General features: G+C 41.5%; 2 protein-coding genes across 3 annotated transcripts; both read right to left on the reverse strand.

Moving 5' to 3' along the window:
- Positions 1 to 487: 487 nt before the first annotated feature.
- mfsd1l (major facilitator superfamily domain containing 1-like) lies at positions 488 to 7,396 on the reverse strand. Of its 2 annotated transcripts, XM_086017700.1 has the most exons (13): positions 7,098 to 7,396; positions 6,293 to 6,393; positions 6,097 to 6,206; positions 5,457 to 5,512; positions 4,723 to 4,866; positions 4,139 to 4,297; positions 3,946 to 4,061; positions 2,951 to 3,051; positions 2,742 to 2,853; positions 2,494 to 2,631; positions 1,618 to 1,757; positions 1,437 to 1,548; positions 488 to 1,180 (listed from the first exon to the last, which is right to left on the reverse strand). In XM_086017700.1, exons 1-13 carry the CDS (start codon positions 7,117 to 7,119, stop codon positions 1,040 to 1,042), a joined length of 1,452 nt encoding a protein of 483 aa, XP_085873826.1. In that variant the 5' UTR covers positions 7,120 to 7,396; the 3' UTR covers positions 488 to 1,039. The 2 variants fall into 2 exon arrangements, with proteins under 2 accessions (XP_085873826.1, XP_085873827.1); XM_086017701.1 differs by lacking the exon at positions 5,457 to 5,512 and having other exon boundaries at positions 4,139 to 4,262; positions 7,098 to 7,142.
- A 2,043-nt stretch (positions 7,397 to 9,439) lies between these two features.
- prr35 (proline rich 35) lies at positions 9,440 to 17,987 on the reverse strand. Its single transcript, XM_086017731.1, has 3 exons — positions 16,138 to 17,987; positions 11,821 to 13,300; positions 9,440 to 11,465 (listed from the first exon to the last, which is right to left on the reverse strand). Exons 2-3 carry the CDS (start codon positions 13,236 to 13,238, stop codon positions 10,676 to 10,678), a joined length of 2,208 nt encoding a protein of 735 aa, XP_085873857.1. The 5' UTR covers positions 13,239 to 13,300; positions 16,138 to 17,987; the 3' UTR covers positions 9,440 to 10,675.
- Between the last annotated feature and the right edge of the window lie 799 nt (positions 17,988 to 18,786).

Raw genomic sequence — 18,786 nt, forward strand, 5'->3', positions numbered from 1 at the left:
ATCATTTGTAGATGAAGATTAAAACTGTTTATGTAAAATATGTAAAGGTGCATTTCAAGCAATGCATTGTTCTATTTGTATATGGTTTTATACATTTCATATTTGAAAATAAACATAAAAAATAGAATTCATTGTAATTTGTATTGATTATAGAAGTAACAATTTATTTAATAAATTGGATTAACAGATACATTGTTAAACACAATGTGTTTCACTAACTATAGCTTGTTATTGGCAAGAAAAAAAACAGCCAATTTTCAAACGAGATGAACAGTAAATATATTTTAACAAACCAATTTCATTTTTTGGGAGGCCAATATATACATTACCGCAATAATTAGGACTCTTAATTTAAAAAAAAACAAAAAAAACAACAACAAATAAACATCATAAATTAAATGTCATAGCTCCACCTACATGCTGTAATTTGTAAAACATGCTACGACAACGTTCACACACACAAAAAAAAGTCTCGCTACACAAAAACTTCATTTCACTCATGAAGAGGAGAAATTTATTATACTTTTGTATTTTAAACATCTTTAGAGTTATGTTTGCAAAAATACCTGCAAGGGGAAATAATTTCCTGCACAAGACATAATTTAGTGTGTTCACTTTCGGTTACTTTTTTTAATTTATTTTTTTTATAAATTGTATGGTATAAAAATCAGTGGCCACAAGTAGTTGACCCAAAAAAGGTCATAGTATTAACAACTAGATCAACTACACAGCTGAGGCAACATAAATTGTAACAGTCACAGGGTTATGTTATCATCAATACAATGTGTTTTGCTTACTTGATTTGTATAGATCTAATCTTTTTTGTACAATATTATTTAAATCATGCAATACATTTTGAGTAAAAAAAAAAAAAGTAAAAACACTTAGAGTACATCTTTCATTTTCATTTAGCTTCTTGTAAAAATCCTTGACGTTCAATTAAAAAGTCTCTCTAAAATTGTCATCAAAAATCAAAATGCTAAAAAAAAAAAAAAAAGGAGGTTGAGAGAAATGTTCAAACTTGAGGTCTTCGCAGAAGTCAGGAGTTGATGGAGTGAGATGGCGGCTGTGCATGGCTCTCATCCTCGCCCTCCACTTCCTCTCCACGGGAGAGCGGCTCCGTGTCGGACTCCCTCTCAGCCAGTGCCGATCTTTTGGTCAACTTGTTCAGGGTCCCACCCTAAAAAAAAAAAAAAAAATTGGAAAAAAACCGACTGTTTAGTCCCGAACAACAGAGGTGGGAGGAAGTAACATATGTGCAAATCAAAAGTCCCAAATTTTAAACTAGGTACAAGCTCTTTTTTGGTCAAGTTAAGTCAGTTTAGCAGTGGAAGGCCCACGTCCTAAAATTGGTGACTTATATCTGACGCCAGTCCCTCAAAAATCTCAAATAGCAACCATTTCAAATAGATGAAATAGAGACAAAGAGTAGTGACCTGTCTGTGATCGACGATGTTGAGAAGCACCGACGTGACGATGCAAGCGATGGTGTTGGCCAACATGAAGATCATCATCCTCTGCCAACGCCACAACGGAATCTTGGTATCGCTGAACCAAAACAACCATGTTCATTCAGCACCAAAACGGAGCATCGATGCAGTGTGCGGGATTCCCTACCTGGACTTGGTGCCCAAAATCTGCCCGACAACCAGGTTGGAGATCCCGATCCCGATCATCTGGACGGAGGTAGCGAGGCCCATGGCTGTGCCGATGGTCGCTTGAGGCACCACCAGAGGAATGGATGGCCACATGCTCGCCTGCAACGCGGCACAATTACCATCATCTCTCCGTCCATCCATCCAGGTGAATCACTTTTGGGAAACTCCCTGAGATGCCACAAGAGGGTGCAACAGCCTTGTCTGGTACAAACGTAGTGTTTGGCGCCATCTTGCGGCATTTATTTGCAGAGGAACTACATTGGCATGAGGGGAGAAGCTTCAATTTAACAGGACAAAGCCCTATCTAATCTGTGACAAACCTTTTAGTGAGGTGTCAATTCCTTACAACTCATGCGAAAACATTTTTTTTTTTAAAGGGCCAAATGATGTGGACTCCTCACAGGATTGTATGATGACAAAAGTTAAAAGTTAAAATATTTAAAAAAAAAAAAAAAAGTTGATAATTACAGAAGTACATTATATTTTGTATTTGTTTAGTTTGTATATTAAAATAATTTAATGAATTTGAAATTTCTCACTTTTTTCTTCACTAAGTATTATTGGATACATAAAATGAAGGCGTTGTTAAATGTGTAATGAAATAAGGAAGAAAATGAAAAAGGAAGAAAATGAAATAAAAGGGAAGAAAATGGATGTGAAAACTGTTATAATATGCACTTTGATATGTAAGAAAATAATAACTCATTAAAGGAAAAAGGTTGACATTTGTAGTTTACATATTAAAATAAACTAAAAATATATGGGAAACAGTTCATATATTTTGTTTGTATATGAAAATAATAATCATCTAAATTAGAAAAGAACTATTTCTGACCGCAGCAAAGGAGTAGGTGACTCCCAGCCAGATGGTGGAGACCAGAGGAGCCACAAAGGTGAAGGCAAGCAGTCCGAACACCGGCAGCGTCAATACGGCACAGGACAGGGCGAAAATCCCCCGCAGGCCCACGTAATCCTGAAAAAACACACCATCAGACCCAAAACCTCTTAGTTCACGGTCAACCGTGCAAGCTTTTCAGAGTTCAACTAAAACACGACCACAATGGGGAAAGATAGACAACTTACAATGAGAATGCCAACGCTGGCGGAGAGGACGAGTGAGCTGTCGTAAACGGCCCCAGCGACGTAGGCCGCCTCCTTCTGAGTGTAGTCGTCGTACTTATCCTGAATGAACTTACTGCACAGGAAATCACAATGTTAGGATTTTGAAAGCGTTCATATTCATGCAGTAGGCGGCCTACGAGAACCCCCCCCCCCCCCCCCCCCCCCAATACCTGGCATCAGCAATGAAGGGGAAAATTCCGTTGTAAAAGAACATGATAGTGAGAACCAGCAGCCAGTATCTCAAGGACAGCTGCTTCACATCCTGAATTCTCTACAGAAACATACCAGAAATAGATACGATATACTAATCTGTGGCCACAAAATAAGTATATTGTGCGCATAAAATACTCATTTGTGGGTTTAATATCCATGAACGACTGTCCAGGAATTATTATTCATTTGTATTTTGTGTGTACTTTATGGTTAGAAATGTGCATTTCTTGCACGTTACACCTAATTTGTGCTCACAAATTAGTATGATCTGGTCCGAATTGTGCAATTTGTCTCCACAATTTACAATTTCATGTGCACGTTATAGCAAATGTGCGACCACAAATGAGTATTTTGGGGCCGCAAATTAGAATTTGGTGTGATATAATCTGTTGTCGCACATTACACTGGTGTTTCCTTTTTTGTAATGTCAAAGCTATATTTTACAGCGAATGGTCAAATCTGTAAAAACAACAACAACAAAAAAAATCTAAAAAAAGAATTTGCTGTTGACCGGTGTTAAGAGTTTCGAAGCACATGTAATACCCAATTTTTGACCACAAATGAGTATTTTGTGGCAGCAAATTAGAATTTGGTGTGCATGTTGGATATAATCTGTTGTCGCACATTACACTGGTGTTTTCTTTTTTGTAATGTCAAAGCTATATTTTACAGCGAATGGTCAAATCAGTAAAAACAACAACAACAACAACAAAAAATCTAAAAAAAAAATTTGCTGTTGACCGGTGTTAAGAGTTTCGAAGCGCATGTAATACCCAATTTTTGACCACAAATGAGTATTTCACGTCCCCAAGTATTAATTTTTTTTGTGCGAGCTATATCTATAAAATGACCACAATTGAAATTTCCCCCCCCATCATCTTATGTCTGACATATAACAGAAATTGAAGCCAAGATAAAGTAGGTCAAGTTCAGTATAGACCAATGTTTGTACCACTTTGCGAGACTCCTCTTGGATGACCCCGTCCAAACCGAGCTGCCTCATTCCCACCTTGTCCAGGGAGCTCACGATGATGGCCGACGCAAAGCCCAGCACGCACAAGAGTGCACCTACAAAACCCAGCAAACAATGCGGATTTACAGCAAGATGGCAGGCTTACAGTATATCACAGTTCCACTCTACTGACCACCCCAGAGGGTCCACTGCATGCCAAACTTTTCTTCAAAGCGCTGCGTGAGGAAAAAGTTGAGGACGGAGCCCAGGCGCGAGAAGGCCAAGGTCAGCCCGAAGGCTAAGGCCAATTCCTTCCCCTTGAACCAGAAGGCAGTGATGCGGTTCTGAACAACTGAAGAAGTGCATTTTAATTGTATATACACTTTTCTTTTTTTTTTCTTAATCAACTATGATTCCAAAACAGTTTAATATCATCCAAACTCATCTTACATTACCCTTAAAATTAAATTGGCGAAAGGTGATTCGATTTAGAAAAAAATGCGCGTGAGGTGAACATTTGCCTTCATTACACTAACAACCCAGGCTAAACTTAGCTCCTCCCCAACATACATTTTAGGCTGTTAGTTGAGATTTTCACCTTGAGATATATTTATACGAAGGCAGGGCTTAGTGCCATCTTGTAGCATCTTACAATGTTATAAAAAGAGAACCAATAATAATAAAAACAAAAAAACACAGACAGGTGACTTTTTCAGTTAAAATGGCGAACCACGAACAGATGTTTCGGACATTCCAATTTTGATGCACATCCCTTACTAGTAAGAGATCCGTTGCCAGATCCAAAGAGGAGTCGTCCCGTGAGCATGAGGGGCAGCAGGTAGGCACTTCCTTTGAAGTGGGATCCAAGGGCGAACAGGGAGGAGCCCAAAACGCACAAGAAGGAGAAGAGAAACACGCCAACTTTGGAGAGAGAGAGAGAGAAGCACGATTTGAAATCAGGTGCAGGTGGAAAAAAAAAAAAAAAAGATTTAATTTAAGGACATACTACCCAGTCCTACTCACAAAAACAGTCGCGATATGTGATCATATGCAAATATGCCCCCCGAGCTGTTAACGACATACTGTTGTGTTGTTGATGATATCAGTGCAAAGTGATTGAGTGCTACTTAATCAGCTGGGGATGTAAAGCAAGACTATAAGGACACCACGACATAGTATCGCGACCACCTGACAGCAGCATGTGTCTCCTCGCTCTGACCCCAAGTCTCAATCTGATTGGTCCAGGGCACATAGAGGCAAACAAGCATTCACAGTCACATTCACACCTATGGACAATTATGAGGCTTCAACGAACCTAACATGGTCGTTTTTGAGCTAAGACTCGAACGCCGAAACTCAGAACCGCGAGGCGCTTGGACACCGCGACATCCTTTGCCTTTCATCTGAGAAATAGTCATATTTATTTCGTTCGTTTTCGTTAACTATGACAACATTGGTTTGAATATGTAATCAAAACACCGTCGTATACAGTGAGATTGAAATGGCCTTACATCGGTTTCCCAATTTGTCAATCAGGAAGCCAGCCAGGATCACCACGATTGCATTCCTGAGGATGAGACAAACTGGATCAACCATGTTTATGTTTAGCACGCACAGTCGGATCTTCAACAAAGAGCTTCTCAAACACGGGTCCGTGAGGTACCTATAAAATTCATTGCAAATTAAATATTATGTAACATCATTTTAAAAAGTGCATACCAAAGATTGCCAGTGAAACTTTTTGCAACTCCTGCGGGCGCAACGCCTGCGTGCATCATCTCATATTGATTAGGAAATTTGTTGATGCAATCAATTTGGAAATGTGCAGTTAAAAACGAGTTACTTGAGACATGTTTATTGAAACGACTGACAAAGACATACAAGCTAGAAGCTAGTTTGATGAGTTCTAATCGCCGGAGGTGGGTTCTAATTGTTTATGCACTAATGCTCACCTCATGTCGATTGATTGTTTGTCTTGTAGCTAAAAAAAGGTAAAGCTGCTTAGTTTCGCTAGGCAACTTTTTCTTCTTAAAGCATTTAAGGGTACACGTTAGTTATTCTTAATAGGCGTTAGGTATATGACAGGTTCCTCGGAATCAATTTTGTCTGTAAAGTTTCAGAACCCCTGCTTTTGTGTGTACATGTACTTACGTCCACGCGTAGATAGCGTAAAGGAGATTGTACTCCTGAGGGGTCATTCCCAAGCCGTCCACACAGTCCAATGTCACATTGATCACTGTCGTATTGGGGCATGTCAGGTTCTGACCGGGGGGAGGGTAATCATGTGATTCATTAAAAGGAATAGGCACCTCTAGGCTGCACTTCTATTTATCCAAACTTTACTTACCCCTTGAAACTGGTTTTGCAAAACACTGGGCATGTCAAAGCAGAAGTAGGAGCCGAAAGTCAACAGGCAGTTGAAGAACAGCACCACGAAGCGATAGTAAGCTGGAAAAGACGTTTTACATGATTAATAGATTTGATCAATTCGAGTTCAGTGCTCAGGATGACTTAGTGGCTTTCCTAGTGCAGAGTGACATGCACCGCTTACACTAACAACATGGGTGCGAATGGAGAGGAGCTAGGTTACAAAAGCACACTGTGTTGTCAAATTAGCAACTTTTTTTGACATCTGTAACGACGAACAACTTTTTGTTTTCACACTTTTTTTTCAAATGGCAAGAACTTGAAGCGAGACCCGTGGAAGGCAATGAAGAACAAAGGTTTCAACGGTTTTTGGGAATAAAGAAAATCCCAGAAGGGAAAAAAACAACATAGATAGATAGATGTCATTGTCATTAGCTTTTTCTATGAAAACGAGGAGAAAATTGTATCGTTTTTTTGTAGGACATCTCCATGACATAACATCTTATATTATGACAAATAAGAATAAGAAGGCCTTTCTTGATACCGATTCATATTCATGGTAACTTGACTTCACACACAAACCCATCACTGCAAATCAGGCATCATTGCAGGGTGCATTTATTCATTCATTTATACGTACGTGTTTTCTTAAATTAACATTTATTACTTTTGGCACTGCGGTCAAACATGCTGAGTTGGCCGTTTTAGTGGCCCAGTTCCACAAGACGAGAGAAATCTGGTCACGCGACTAACTAAGCAGAATTGTGCATTAATGTCAAACGTACCTTTTTCTGCCGGTTGTGCCATGGTGAGTGGATAAAATGATAAAATAGGACTGACAGAGGGTAAAGTCCTATTGACAGAAGCTACTCCAGAATCCGTGGTTCATTCGTTCATTTGTTTTTCAAACTAAATCAGGAAGTTAAAAAAAAAAAGACTAGTTTGGTCCACATTTGTTCCAAAAACAAAGTGAAAAATTATATTTTGCTGCGCAGATGCAAAATGGAATAAACAGACAACCGGCGATTTGAACGTTTCATGAACTTTGCATATTGTCATCTGCTGCAAGTTGCGTGACCCGGAAGTAAAGTTGAACCGGAAAAGCGCTTTCACCTGACTCACGGGAACTTCACAAATTTCTCTTGAGACGTCGGCACAAGCACACTTTAAAAAACGTTATTATACATATTTTAATCCGGTTTGTTTCGTTGCAAGCACATGGCTGTGTCTGTTTTCATTTTTTTCTTTTGGCTGAGTGATCGGCTTGTGCGATGCCTGTGTATGACGTGTTACGTTACTCAACCAAATGGTAAATAACATTTGTAAAGAACATTTTGGGGGTTGACTGAGATCAAGTGCAACACCTAAACATAGGGTGGGCATACACCTGAGCATAGGGATGGCGTCATAAATGTATCCCCATCTATGAGCATCACAGATTGGCAAAGGAAAAAATGGAATAAATTAGGTTTGAAATGTCCTACATAGCCACAAGGCCTGTGACTTTAGAGAGCATGTTTAGCGAAGTTATGAGGACAATCAAAATTACACTCAAAATATGCAGTAGGATTGATTGACCTCACTGGAAGGCACTTCCAAAATAGTTGTCGTTCTTTGTAGTACCTCGTCTATGCACTAGATGTCGCCAGCACACATTAGGACATATTTACAATAAGAATAATTTCCCCTGTACTATATACACGCTATAGGAGTGTTTCTTCATACTGTATATGTTCATGTATGTAAGTGTGTATATACATGGGTATGCGTGTATATGCATAGATACCGCGTATATTTACGTTGGTTTCCGAACGTTTGCTCCTAATGTTGTGCATTAATGGCTACATTATGTATGGGAGGCCGTTTAGGACAAAACACCTAAAAACTCTGCACACACACACGCGCGCACACACACACACACACGGTTTACACAAGCTCACACTGATGATTGCCACGATTGCACTGAAACAGGGGACACCTCTTCAAAATCTGAACGAACACACACGCACACTGATAATGGGCACATAAATAAAGGCTAAACACCTTAAAAAACTGCTTACACACAACGACAATGGGCACGTGCACACTAAAATATGCACAAACAACTGCACGGGACACACACTGACAGTAGGCCCACACACTCTGGAAATATGCGCACACACACTGTACACACGCACACTGACAAAAAGTACATGAACACTATGAAACATGCTCACACACTGAAAATCTGATTTTGCTGCTTCAAAATAATATTCTCTATATTACAAATTGTTTAAAGGCTATGGCTATGACACGCTTTTTTTTTTAATCACCAATGTCAAGAGTGTGAAACCGGCGTCGACGGAGTAGATACTATGACTCTCTGCTTTCAGCTTTCAGTATAAAATGCATTCAAACATGGTAATACTTTAATGTATCAAGCGTGAGGTGGTTTGTTCAAATGGATTTTAAATTTACGCAAAATAATGATCAATAAGTACTTCTCCATCACGTATGATTTTCTATTGCATAGCCTATAAACAATTTATAATATAGAGAATATTTTGAATCAGCAAAATATATATAACATATATATATATATATATATATATATATATATATATATATATATATATATATATATATATATATATATATATATATATATATATATATATATATATATATATATATATATATATATATATATACACAACCTGCATGCTTTAGTATTTTGCCTGTGGATTATTTAAAATTTGACAGGGAAAACGTAAATGTACTCCAATTCTGGAGAGTGGGTTGGGAGAGTGAGAATGAGAATAGGTTAATGATGGCGAAGCTCCCTCTAGTGGTTATTTACCGGTATCGCTACGGGGAAGACGACAAGACCGGACAGTGAAAACATGGCACAGAATTTGTTTAGGTAGGTATTCCAGTTAGAACTTTTTTCATTTTAATTTTGTGACTCTGTTTTTGCATAAAAGTAGGGCACGGTATTTAATTATGTGAGCTATTTGTCATTCCTCTGTGAAACATGCTACATGAAAATTGTTGGGATGTTTGTTCCCTTAAAATAATGCTGTTCAACATTTTTCATTGAAATTACGTTTTTTTTTAAATAATTTTATTCCAAGAAATGTGTGTACAATACAATGTTATTTATCTTCAGTGAACCCACGACAGACATAAAATAATCTTTATAAAACAATTTACCCTTTAAAAGACTGTACATTTTTTCCCCCCCACAAAATTTACAAACTGGTGGAAACGATTGTCTCTCAAACTTATTGTTACGACTTTTAAAATGACAACCTTGTGACAATCAAAACTTAATAGTGCATGTGTGAGATGTGTATTATGGGAAAAGTACGGAGCCCCAAATGACTTCGATTTTTTTTTTTTTTGCTTGGTAGTTGTTATCAATATAGCGTGCGCACAAAATGCTAATTTGTGGCCACAAAATAGGTATAACGTGTGCACAATATACCAGTTTGTAGGTTGAATATCATTCCTGTGAACAATTTTGGACATATGAGTATGATCAAATGGAGCGCATGCCTATTTTTAATTTGCATTTTGTGCACTCATAAGAGCTCATCCTTGGCCATAAATTTGCATTTTGCGTGCACGTTATTGCGGCGACAATTTATAATCATTTTGCCTCATGCATGTCTACGGCTTCATAAAAGGTGCTGAACGTCCTTGTGAAAACGAAACCGGTTCTTCTGCAGTCTGAGTAATTCAAAGACATGGGTACAAAACTGAAGACCCAATCTTTTGTGTGTGTTTGTAAGAGAAGCCAAGCTTTAATTGGGAAAAGATGAATGGAGGCAACCAGACTCTTCTTGGTTGTTGAAGACGTTTCACTTTTAATCCAAAAAGCCATTGTGGTTCCAATTTTAGGTGTGCTATTTATATCTCTCATGGCTGTGTTAATGCTACTCACCAGAGATGCTGATTATCAAATATAATAATACATACAGATATTTTTTCAGTCAAACTTGGTTTGCTCTAACCAACTAATCAGAAGACGGACAAATTATTATTAGCAGCCTTCTGAGGTGAATTTAAATTCTGGTTGGCTATATAAACAGTCTCAATGCTAATATTGTTGACATTACATGGGCCAGCACTACTGGTTCCAAAAGCTCTGGGCAGTCGATAATGACATAGCAACACATTAAGGCTGAAACCTGATTGGACAAGAACTCTGATATCCATTTCCAAGACCTGGAGAAAGCGCAGCCAGGAGAAACATTACACTTAACTGAATGTCCCATCACTGAAACATCTTCAACAATCAAGAAGAGACCATTTGCCTGGATTCAACTTTCGCGGAGTACCATGACCTGGATGACTGCGAATCCCCACAGACAACCGAGGATCAATTGTCTGTAGCCGTTAAAGGACTCTGGGGGCGCTGCCCCTCCGCTCGCTGTATGGACGACGGTCTTTTGGCCGCTTTGGCGGAGGACGGAATGTCTGCGAACATGACCGATCTGCCGTCGGGGCAGAGCAACACGCTGGAGTCGGCTTCGCACTTGGTGGTTCTGCTTGGCCACAAGGCCTCGGCAGGGCTGTGCCGGACGGCCAGGGCTCCCCGACTCAGCACTTCCGCGCTCACCGCCGACGCTCCGCCGTTACTCATCTTGATCAGCAAGTCCAACGACTGCTTACGAGTCTCCAGCGAGGCCCTCATGGCTTGCCTCTCCTCTTCCTCCCTGTCCTCCGCCTCCTCCTCCTCGTCCGTCTCGACGGAACGGTCCTTAACGCCGCAATCCTTTGAGTCGGTGGGGTCTCTTTTGAACGAAAGGTCAAGCGGGCCATCGCTCTGGCGAGCTGTCCTCTCCAGAGCTTGATGGATGTGCGAGAGCTCGTTTCGGATTTTGCTCAGGTGCTCCCAAAGGTGGCGCTGGACGGGGAGGTCCTCCTTCTCCAGGTGGGAGATGTTGCGCTCCGCTTCCTGATACTCCTGCAAGGCCTTCGAGAGGTCATTGAGCAGAGCAGCCACTGAATCCGAGGCTGCGTCCCCCGCGGGGCGCGTGGTCGTCGGGTCTCGGCTGCAATGTCCGCCGGTAGAAGCAGGTAGAGAGGGTGCTTCACTTTTTGGACCGGTGAGATGATCTGTGGTCAAGGGTTCGAATGACCTGCTCTTGGGGTGCGAATTCTGTGCACTGAAAAGGGGAGAAATATTCGGTTTCAGTTAAACAACCTTTGAGAGAAAGAAGTCATTCTTCCTGATCATAGATTCTGTACCTTCTTATGGAACTGAAAGTCTCCCGAATGTTACTTGTTTCATACAAACATATGACTGATTCGATTGTTGAATATGTTTGAGGTTTAGGGATTGTTTCTTGTTTGATCAAATTAGAGGACCATCTACATGGCCTTTGAATACAGACGATCATGGACGTGTTCTTGGAACAAAGCTGCTTTTGCTCTACCGTTGTGGCCCCTCCTTACATTAATAAAGTAAGTTTTAAACGTATTCAGTTCTCGTCATTATTTGATTCTGACTCCAGCACTTACCTAAGTTTGTCTGATGCCATATTTAGAGTAGAACTTGTCTGGATGTTCTTCAGAAATTCCAAAGCAAAGCCCGTCGTCGGCTTCTTTTCTGCGGGCGCTTCGGGGTTCGCGATGGGTCCACCCGTTCTCTTGGGGCCCCAACTAGTTTTACCTTCCTTGGCTGTAGCCTGCACTTTATCCCCCAGCCTGTAGGCCGGCTCGGAAGAACCTCCCTGAGGTGACATCCCTCCGACAGGGGAAACCGTAGTGGCACCGGGCCTCAGGGCAGGTACTTTCCACAGGTTGATTTTGGGCTGGAAACTAGATAAAGAAAATGTATCAACGGTGTTTGTGGATGTTTTGTGTCCTCTATTGGCATCGCTCTGACTGGAGGCGGGCCCAAAGCTGTGCTCGCACAGGAAAGGGTAGTAAAGTCGCGGCGGGATGATAGTTCTGTCTGTGTGGCTGCCAGAGGCCGGATGAATAAGCTGTGCCGCCGATGCCAGGAACGGGAGCTGGGCAAGCTGCGCGTGAGTTTGACCGGCAGGAAGCGTAGAGTTCATGTAGGAGAAAAGACTGGGACCGATGGGATAGCCCACCCCGAGCACTGAAAGGTTGAGCCCGGCGGGGTCCTGGTAGTCCACCAGGTTCGGCGGGGGCGGATAACACGGGATGGAACCGTTCATCCGGGCGCCTTGAGCGCCTTCGGTTTTGGCCTTGCCGGCGGTTAGGAGGCGCCACTGGTCCGAGAGCAACCCGGGAGCTGTCATACAGTTCTTGGATAGGGCCTTGTAGTGTTTCAACTGGGCCTCCACCTCCACAGAGCGTGCTCGCAGGAGCTGGTCTTCCAGGGAGAGCATGTCTGCCATCAGCAACTCGGAATCTGCCTTGCGCTCTGCGGCGTCCCCTTTTTCGGACCTCTCTTTCACCAATGCCCGCGCCTCCTCTCCCTCCTCTTCCTGTACCCGGTTTTCCCCTTCTTCCACTTCCTCCTCCTCCACACTCCTCTGCTGGACCTCCTCGATCCGCGTCGCCTGCTCCTGGGCCTCTTTCCCGGCCCCACGGAGGCCCTGCTGTAACGGTCGCAGCTGCTCCGGGTGCAGGACGTTGTTGCCCTTTTTGTAGGGCCAGTCGGACTCGATGAGCAGGGACAGGGAGTTCTTGCACAGGCTGTACTTCATGTGGTTGTACAGGTGGGACTTCTCCATGCAGGTGAAGGGACACTGGAAGCATTTGTAGTTGTAGGGTTTCCCCCACGGGCGAGGGATGTAGTGAGGCTTCTTGGGCTTGCGCTCCTTGTGTTTGCTGGCAGACGTCACTTTGCAAGCGTCGTCCTTGGACATGATTGGTCCTGATATTTCGGAAGACTGCACGATTGTGTTCGGGTTGGGCTCATTCACGAGACTATAGTTTAGTCGCTTTGTGCGCTTTGTGCTCATTTGGCTTCCGCCCTTTCAGCTTTCAGCGCGGTTGCCGACGCGACGGTGCATTTTCTTGGTACCTGTGGACAGACACGACGATTTTCTTGAATGTTACATTTGACATTTCACTTCACCTGCCCATTTAACTCATTCACTGCCAGACATTTTCACACCCTCTTTTACACAAACATTTGAAAAAAAAAAAAAAAAAAAAACCATCATAAATAAGGTCATGGGATTGAATGGCTGGACTGTGAAAAAAATAAATAAATACGTCAATGGCAGTGAATGAGATAAAAATCAAATGCAGCCCTTGAGCACAAATGTTTGCACACCCCTGCCCCAGAAGTGCAATGATGTATTTTCTTCCCCCATAGACTATATCCTCCAAGACTGCATGTGTTGTCTACCTGAGGTAAAGGTCACCTCACCACTAACCTAACTTGAGATTCTCACTGTACCTGCCACTCCTCATTAGTTCCGCCAGAATACCAGGCCGGGGTGATGGTAAGGGCTCAGGGGCAAATGGGACATGACAGGGGGGGTGTGCACCTGTGCAGGGTTAGGGATGGCCCCTAGTGTTTCGGACCAGAAACCTTGAAGGCCAACTAGCAGGCAGGACGAGTCCAGGCTGCGGGTAGTGCATGGTAAAGAAGAGAACGTGGTGGTGTTGGGGCGGGGGGGTTGGAGGCTGGTTACTAATGAGGGCCTGGCGTCATGCCTGGGGGACATAATTAGTGGCAGGACTGGGATCTGGGTCAAGACACGGTGCATAAGTTCAATAGCGCTCCTGAACTAGGTCTCATCTTGCTAGTTAAGAATTGAAACGTCCTAAAATTCTTTATTTTGATTGCCGCCGTTTACTGAAAGAAAAAAAAAAAAAAAAGAAAAAAAGTTGAGCAATGAACAATAAAAGAAACTATTATCTTGTTCCACTTTAGGGAGGGCCCTGCGGTGAATGAGGATACGAGGGGCCTCGGTTTAAAACCCTCTGCTTTAAGGCTTTCATTTCTTCTTTTTCCTCAGGTCATTCAAAGATAAAAGAGTGAAGCTGAAGATAAATGATCTTTTTAAAAATGTTTCAAATAGATAATAATTGAAGTCAAACACAGGCAACACGATGTGGGTGGTTAGCATGCCCCCCTCACACGTTTGGGGAGGGATCCGGCCGTTCCTGTGTGGAGTTTGCATGCTGTCCTCCTGCTTGCGTCGGTTTTCTCTACGTAGTCCAAAAACACTTATTGTGACTTTAATGAAGACTCTAAACTGGGATGTCAAACTCATTTTCATGGCAGGTCCCATGGTACTTTTGGTTTCCCTCCGAGGGCGTTATGACTGATTTTTCAGGCAGCTGTACGTTACTTATTAAGTTTTCAGATGACTTTTTAGTTTCTCTAAATTTGAAAATAGATTTGTCCAATGTCGAAATAGATTTGTTACTTTTTTCAACCTCTGTGATTAATGACATGACGGAAATACAGAGACAACTGCAACATGGAGCATTAACATTTCAGTCTTTTTTTTTTTTTTTACTTAAAAGAGTCGAATTAGTACTGGTACCATTGTATGTTCTACTTATTTTTTTAAGTAACCATACTTCTACTTTAGTTTTGCCACCTCTGCCCGAAGATGCTGGCGACTTTCGTTGTTCTGTTGGAGCCCGTTGACCATTTCATCGACTCCCTTGTCCGCCTCGGGGCTCTGACACCCCCCCGCCCCCCAGTTTAAGCTCATAATGGAGTCGAAGAGCTGCTCTTACCAGATAATCAATAAAAAATATTTTTTGACAGTACAGTTTCCTCCTCTTCTGGCCACTGTATCTGGATCACTCGCATCTGACTGTGCACTTTGATACCCCCTCCCACCCCATATCCAAACCCTGCGGTCTTGTTTTGGGCTTTTAAAGCCGATGATCCAACAAGCTGAACCACTTGAACATCTATTGTCGCTACAACCACTTTGACATGCGTCAGCAATCACATAAGTGACACTCGATGGGACGGCATAAAAAAAAAAAAAAAAAAAAAAAAAAATCAACAACTATGTACATATTTATTTATGTGTTTATTTATTGAATTACCTTTTTTATTATTTGAACAGGACAGAACCATCCAGGTACAGTAAAAAAAAAACTGTTAAATAATGAGGTTTGTCGGTTTTAATTCCCCATTTTTTCCTCAAAGGACATATAAAGTAATGACATTAATAGATATTACTGTAACAATTATTAAAATGGTAATTCTAATTATTAATACAGCAAAAACATTTACTAGTTAATTGTCCATTATTTAAAATACTATTTGGTTGCTTTTTTTTTTTTTTTTTTTTTAAATCACAGTAGTGAAAATATACAGCAAGATTCCAGAATTTATGTATGCCTTTCATTATATCTAGTAAAAAAAATCTTTTTGGATATTCATAACCATCTATTATTTATTCAAGTTTTGACGTTTTCCCTATTCATGACACACACATTCATCACAGTTAAATTGAATACCGTTCAAAATATGAAACACATTATTTGCACAAAATAATACAAAACACAATACCACAACAAAGTTGTTGAAATAATCTGTTTCGGTCCAAAATAAAGTGAGAAAATAATAAATGAAATTTTCCTTTTTAAATGTCTCCAAAGGCAAACACACAAGTGCAAAGTGTCTCTCGTTAGCAAGCACTTTACTTAGTCCATGCAGGATGACATATGAGAATAATTGTAATAATAATTCAACCACAACAAAGATATTCGAACAATTTGTTTCTGTTAAATTAGCATTTAAGTGAACATTTTTTTTAAATAAAAATCAACTTTTTAATGTTCTGTCTCTTGACAGAAGCCGCTTGTCTTAGTCCATGCATGCATGATCACTTATCATAAAAACATGAGCAACAGTATACCACACAAAGTGTGTCTTACCTGCAATAGAAGTGTGAAGTGTCTGTCTTTGTAAGTCGAGGAGTGTCGTCGTTATCCCGGTGCTGTCTGTCTGCCTCTCGTCTGTCCCTGTACTCAAATGGGAGCACAGCAGGAGCGAGCGTGCACATTTATATTGACTGGGAGCGTCGCCCTCAGGCACGACAATAAAGCAGCCACCCTACCCCACCCTTACACCCCTTTACCCTGCAACCACCTACACTTTTGGATTGTCAAATGTGCTCTCTACCTTGCAGCCAAGTTGAACATAAAGGTTACGCCGGCGAGCATCTTCATACTTGACGTGACTCTCTCAATTCAACCGTGATGAGGAGGAGATTCTAACTAATTGTTATTTTCCTCATTGCGAACACATTTAATCAAAGTCTTTTGAGGGAAATGGAAAGACTAACGTTGTTGTGTTAAGGCAGCCGTATAACTGAGGATAATGGTCCAAACTGTTGAATTGAATTGAATTAATCAATATCTCTGTTTGTCTATATCTATAATGACTTTCTACAGCTACCTTGCTAGCTAGCTTCTAGCCTACTATCTATCTATCTATCTATCTACCTAACAACAACAAAAAACGGACTCCCATATCTCATCTCGACCTGCTCTTCTTCCACCTCCTGGTCCTCCATGTCACCGAGCTCTCCTGCCCTTCCTCCTGATTGAGCAGACATGGTCTTCCCCCCCCCGCTGTCACATTTGCTCCAGATGGTTAGGCTCTATGTAGCGGCCTGTCAGCCTCCATTTGGCCACATCGGCGCGACAGCCGGCCTGATGCCTCGTGAAGGATCCCTGACTGGATGACTGACTTCCACGGTGCGGGTACCCTGATGTCGGACGTTTGACGTACTCCTGAGCAACACTGCCATGCCAGAAGTTATGAAGGATTGTGGTAATTTTCTGACTGGTACCAGGAAGCTGGACCGTCTCTCACCACAACCGTTTGAAGATTTCAATCATGGCTAGGTAAAGGATAGCTTACTCAAGTATAATATCTACTTGTTTCCTCTAAATCAAAGAACAGATCTGGAAACAAGTGTGCTAGTCCTGAGTGAAGGTTTCAGGTTAAATTTTAGGTTCTGGTACTGATAGAAGATTCTAATCTTGAGAATAGGTAGTTGTCCCCAGAGAAGGTTCTTGTCGCGACAGAGAGTACTAGTCACTAGACCAAAGTAAAGGTTCTAGTTCAAAGAAAAAGTTATCGTCTTGAGAGCGGGTACTAATCCCAAGAGAACCGAAGATTGGGATGTGAATCTTGTTTTGAATCATTTCTGTATTTGACTGTCTCAGTTCAGCACTATTGACTTGCCTTATGTGTGAATGGTGCCACACAAATAACGTTGCCTGGTTTACAAATAAGAATCCACGTCTTCATCATAATGTTTCCCCTTCGATTCTCAATGAATTGTTATCTTCCACAACCAACACTAAAATTGGCCTCTTGATGCAGCGGCAAAAGAGACTTGCAGCGCGAAGGCGCCGATGCTCTGAAGGAGGATGAGGAGGATGAAGACGCGGATGAGCTAAGGGTCCTTATGGAGCAGCATCTGTGGAGGCTGACAGCCGCACTCCATTACGGCTCTGAGAAAGGAACTGGAGGGCTCCGACAACACGCCCACCAGGCAGAGCCAGCTGTGCGCATGCATCCAAACACACACGCGTACTCGTATTGCCGCATGTCTTATAAGATGGACTATTTGTTTAAAATAGAAAACTCCTCCAACTTGGGATGAGTGTTCCTCTCTCCTTCCACTCTGTGACTTTGAGGCCCGAGGTGGAATGGCTAACAGCTCCTCTCTGAGCGTGCGCTGCTGGGCACATTAACTAAACTCATATCGCTCTCAGCCACTATCAATTATTCACCGCAGACCCCCCCCCCCCCCCCCCCCCCCGAGCACCTTTCCCCCCCATCCTTATCAAAGGAGAGCAACACCCTAAAGCTATTCCCCGCTTTAAGTTGCTGAGGATTTTCAGTCATTTGCTTTGTTGAAGAGTTGGATGAGGAAATGGATGGCTAGCTGGTCCATGATTTCTTTCTGGCAAAAGCGGCTAGTCAAAAGAGGGCACTAGGGCGATTCTTAGAAATTGAATTTCTGGGAGCCTGTTCTCAAAAATGTATATTTTTAAAAATCCTTTCTCTATTTACGGCCTAATATATTCAATTACTCGTGGGTGTAGCTAAACTTATCGTCAGTTAGTTTCATTTCACGTTTTAGTCATCTTGGTTTCACTACATTTTTTTGAAGCTATAGTTTAATCGGGGTTTCACTTCTTTTTGTAGCAAGTGAAATACTATGAAATCAAGGCATATATTTTCACCTATTGCTTTATAAAATACAAATGTCCTCCATTTGTAATACAGTAGTTTATTCACTTCCTCTCTTTGAGAATTAAGATACGCTAAGCTAAATAAGCCATGAGCTGGCTGCTAAGATAATATTTTTAAGCTAAGCTAGACCAAACAGGAGAATATTTTTATTGAACTAGAAAAGGGAGCAAATATTTTATGAAGAATAATTATCCAAAAGGTTTTTGAATGCTGTGCTTACATATACACTATTAAAATAAAAAAATAAAAAATAAAAAAATCTAACAAGATTGACAAGTGTCTCTGACTGAGGCGACCTGCCCTCACATTAT

This window comes from Filicampus tigris, chromosome 19 (genome assembly GCF_054856515.1).
Source record: "Filicampus tigris isolate MCC_2025a chromosome 19, RoL_Ftig_1.0, whole genome shotgun sequence".
Classification (NCBI taxonomy): Eukaryota; Metazoa; Chordata; class Actinopteri; order Syngnathiformes; family Syngnathidae; genus Filicampus; species Filicampus tigris.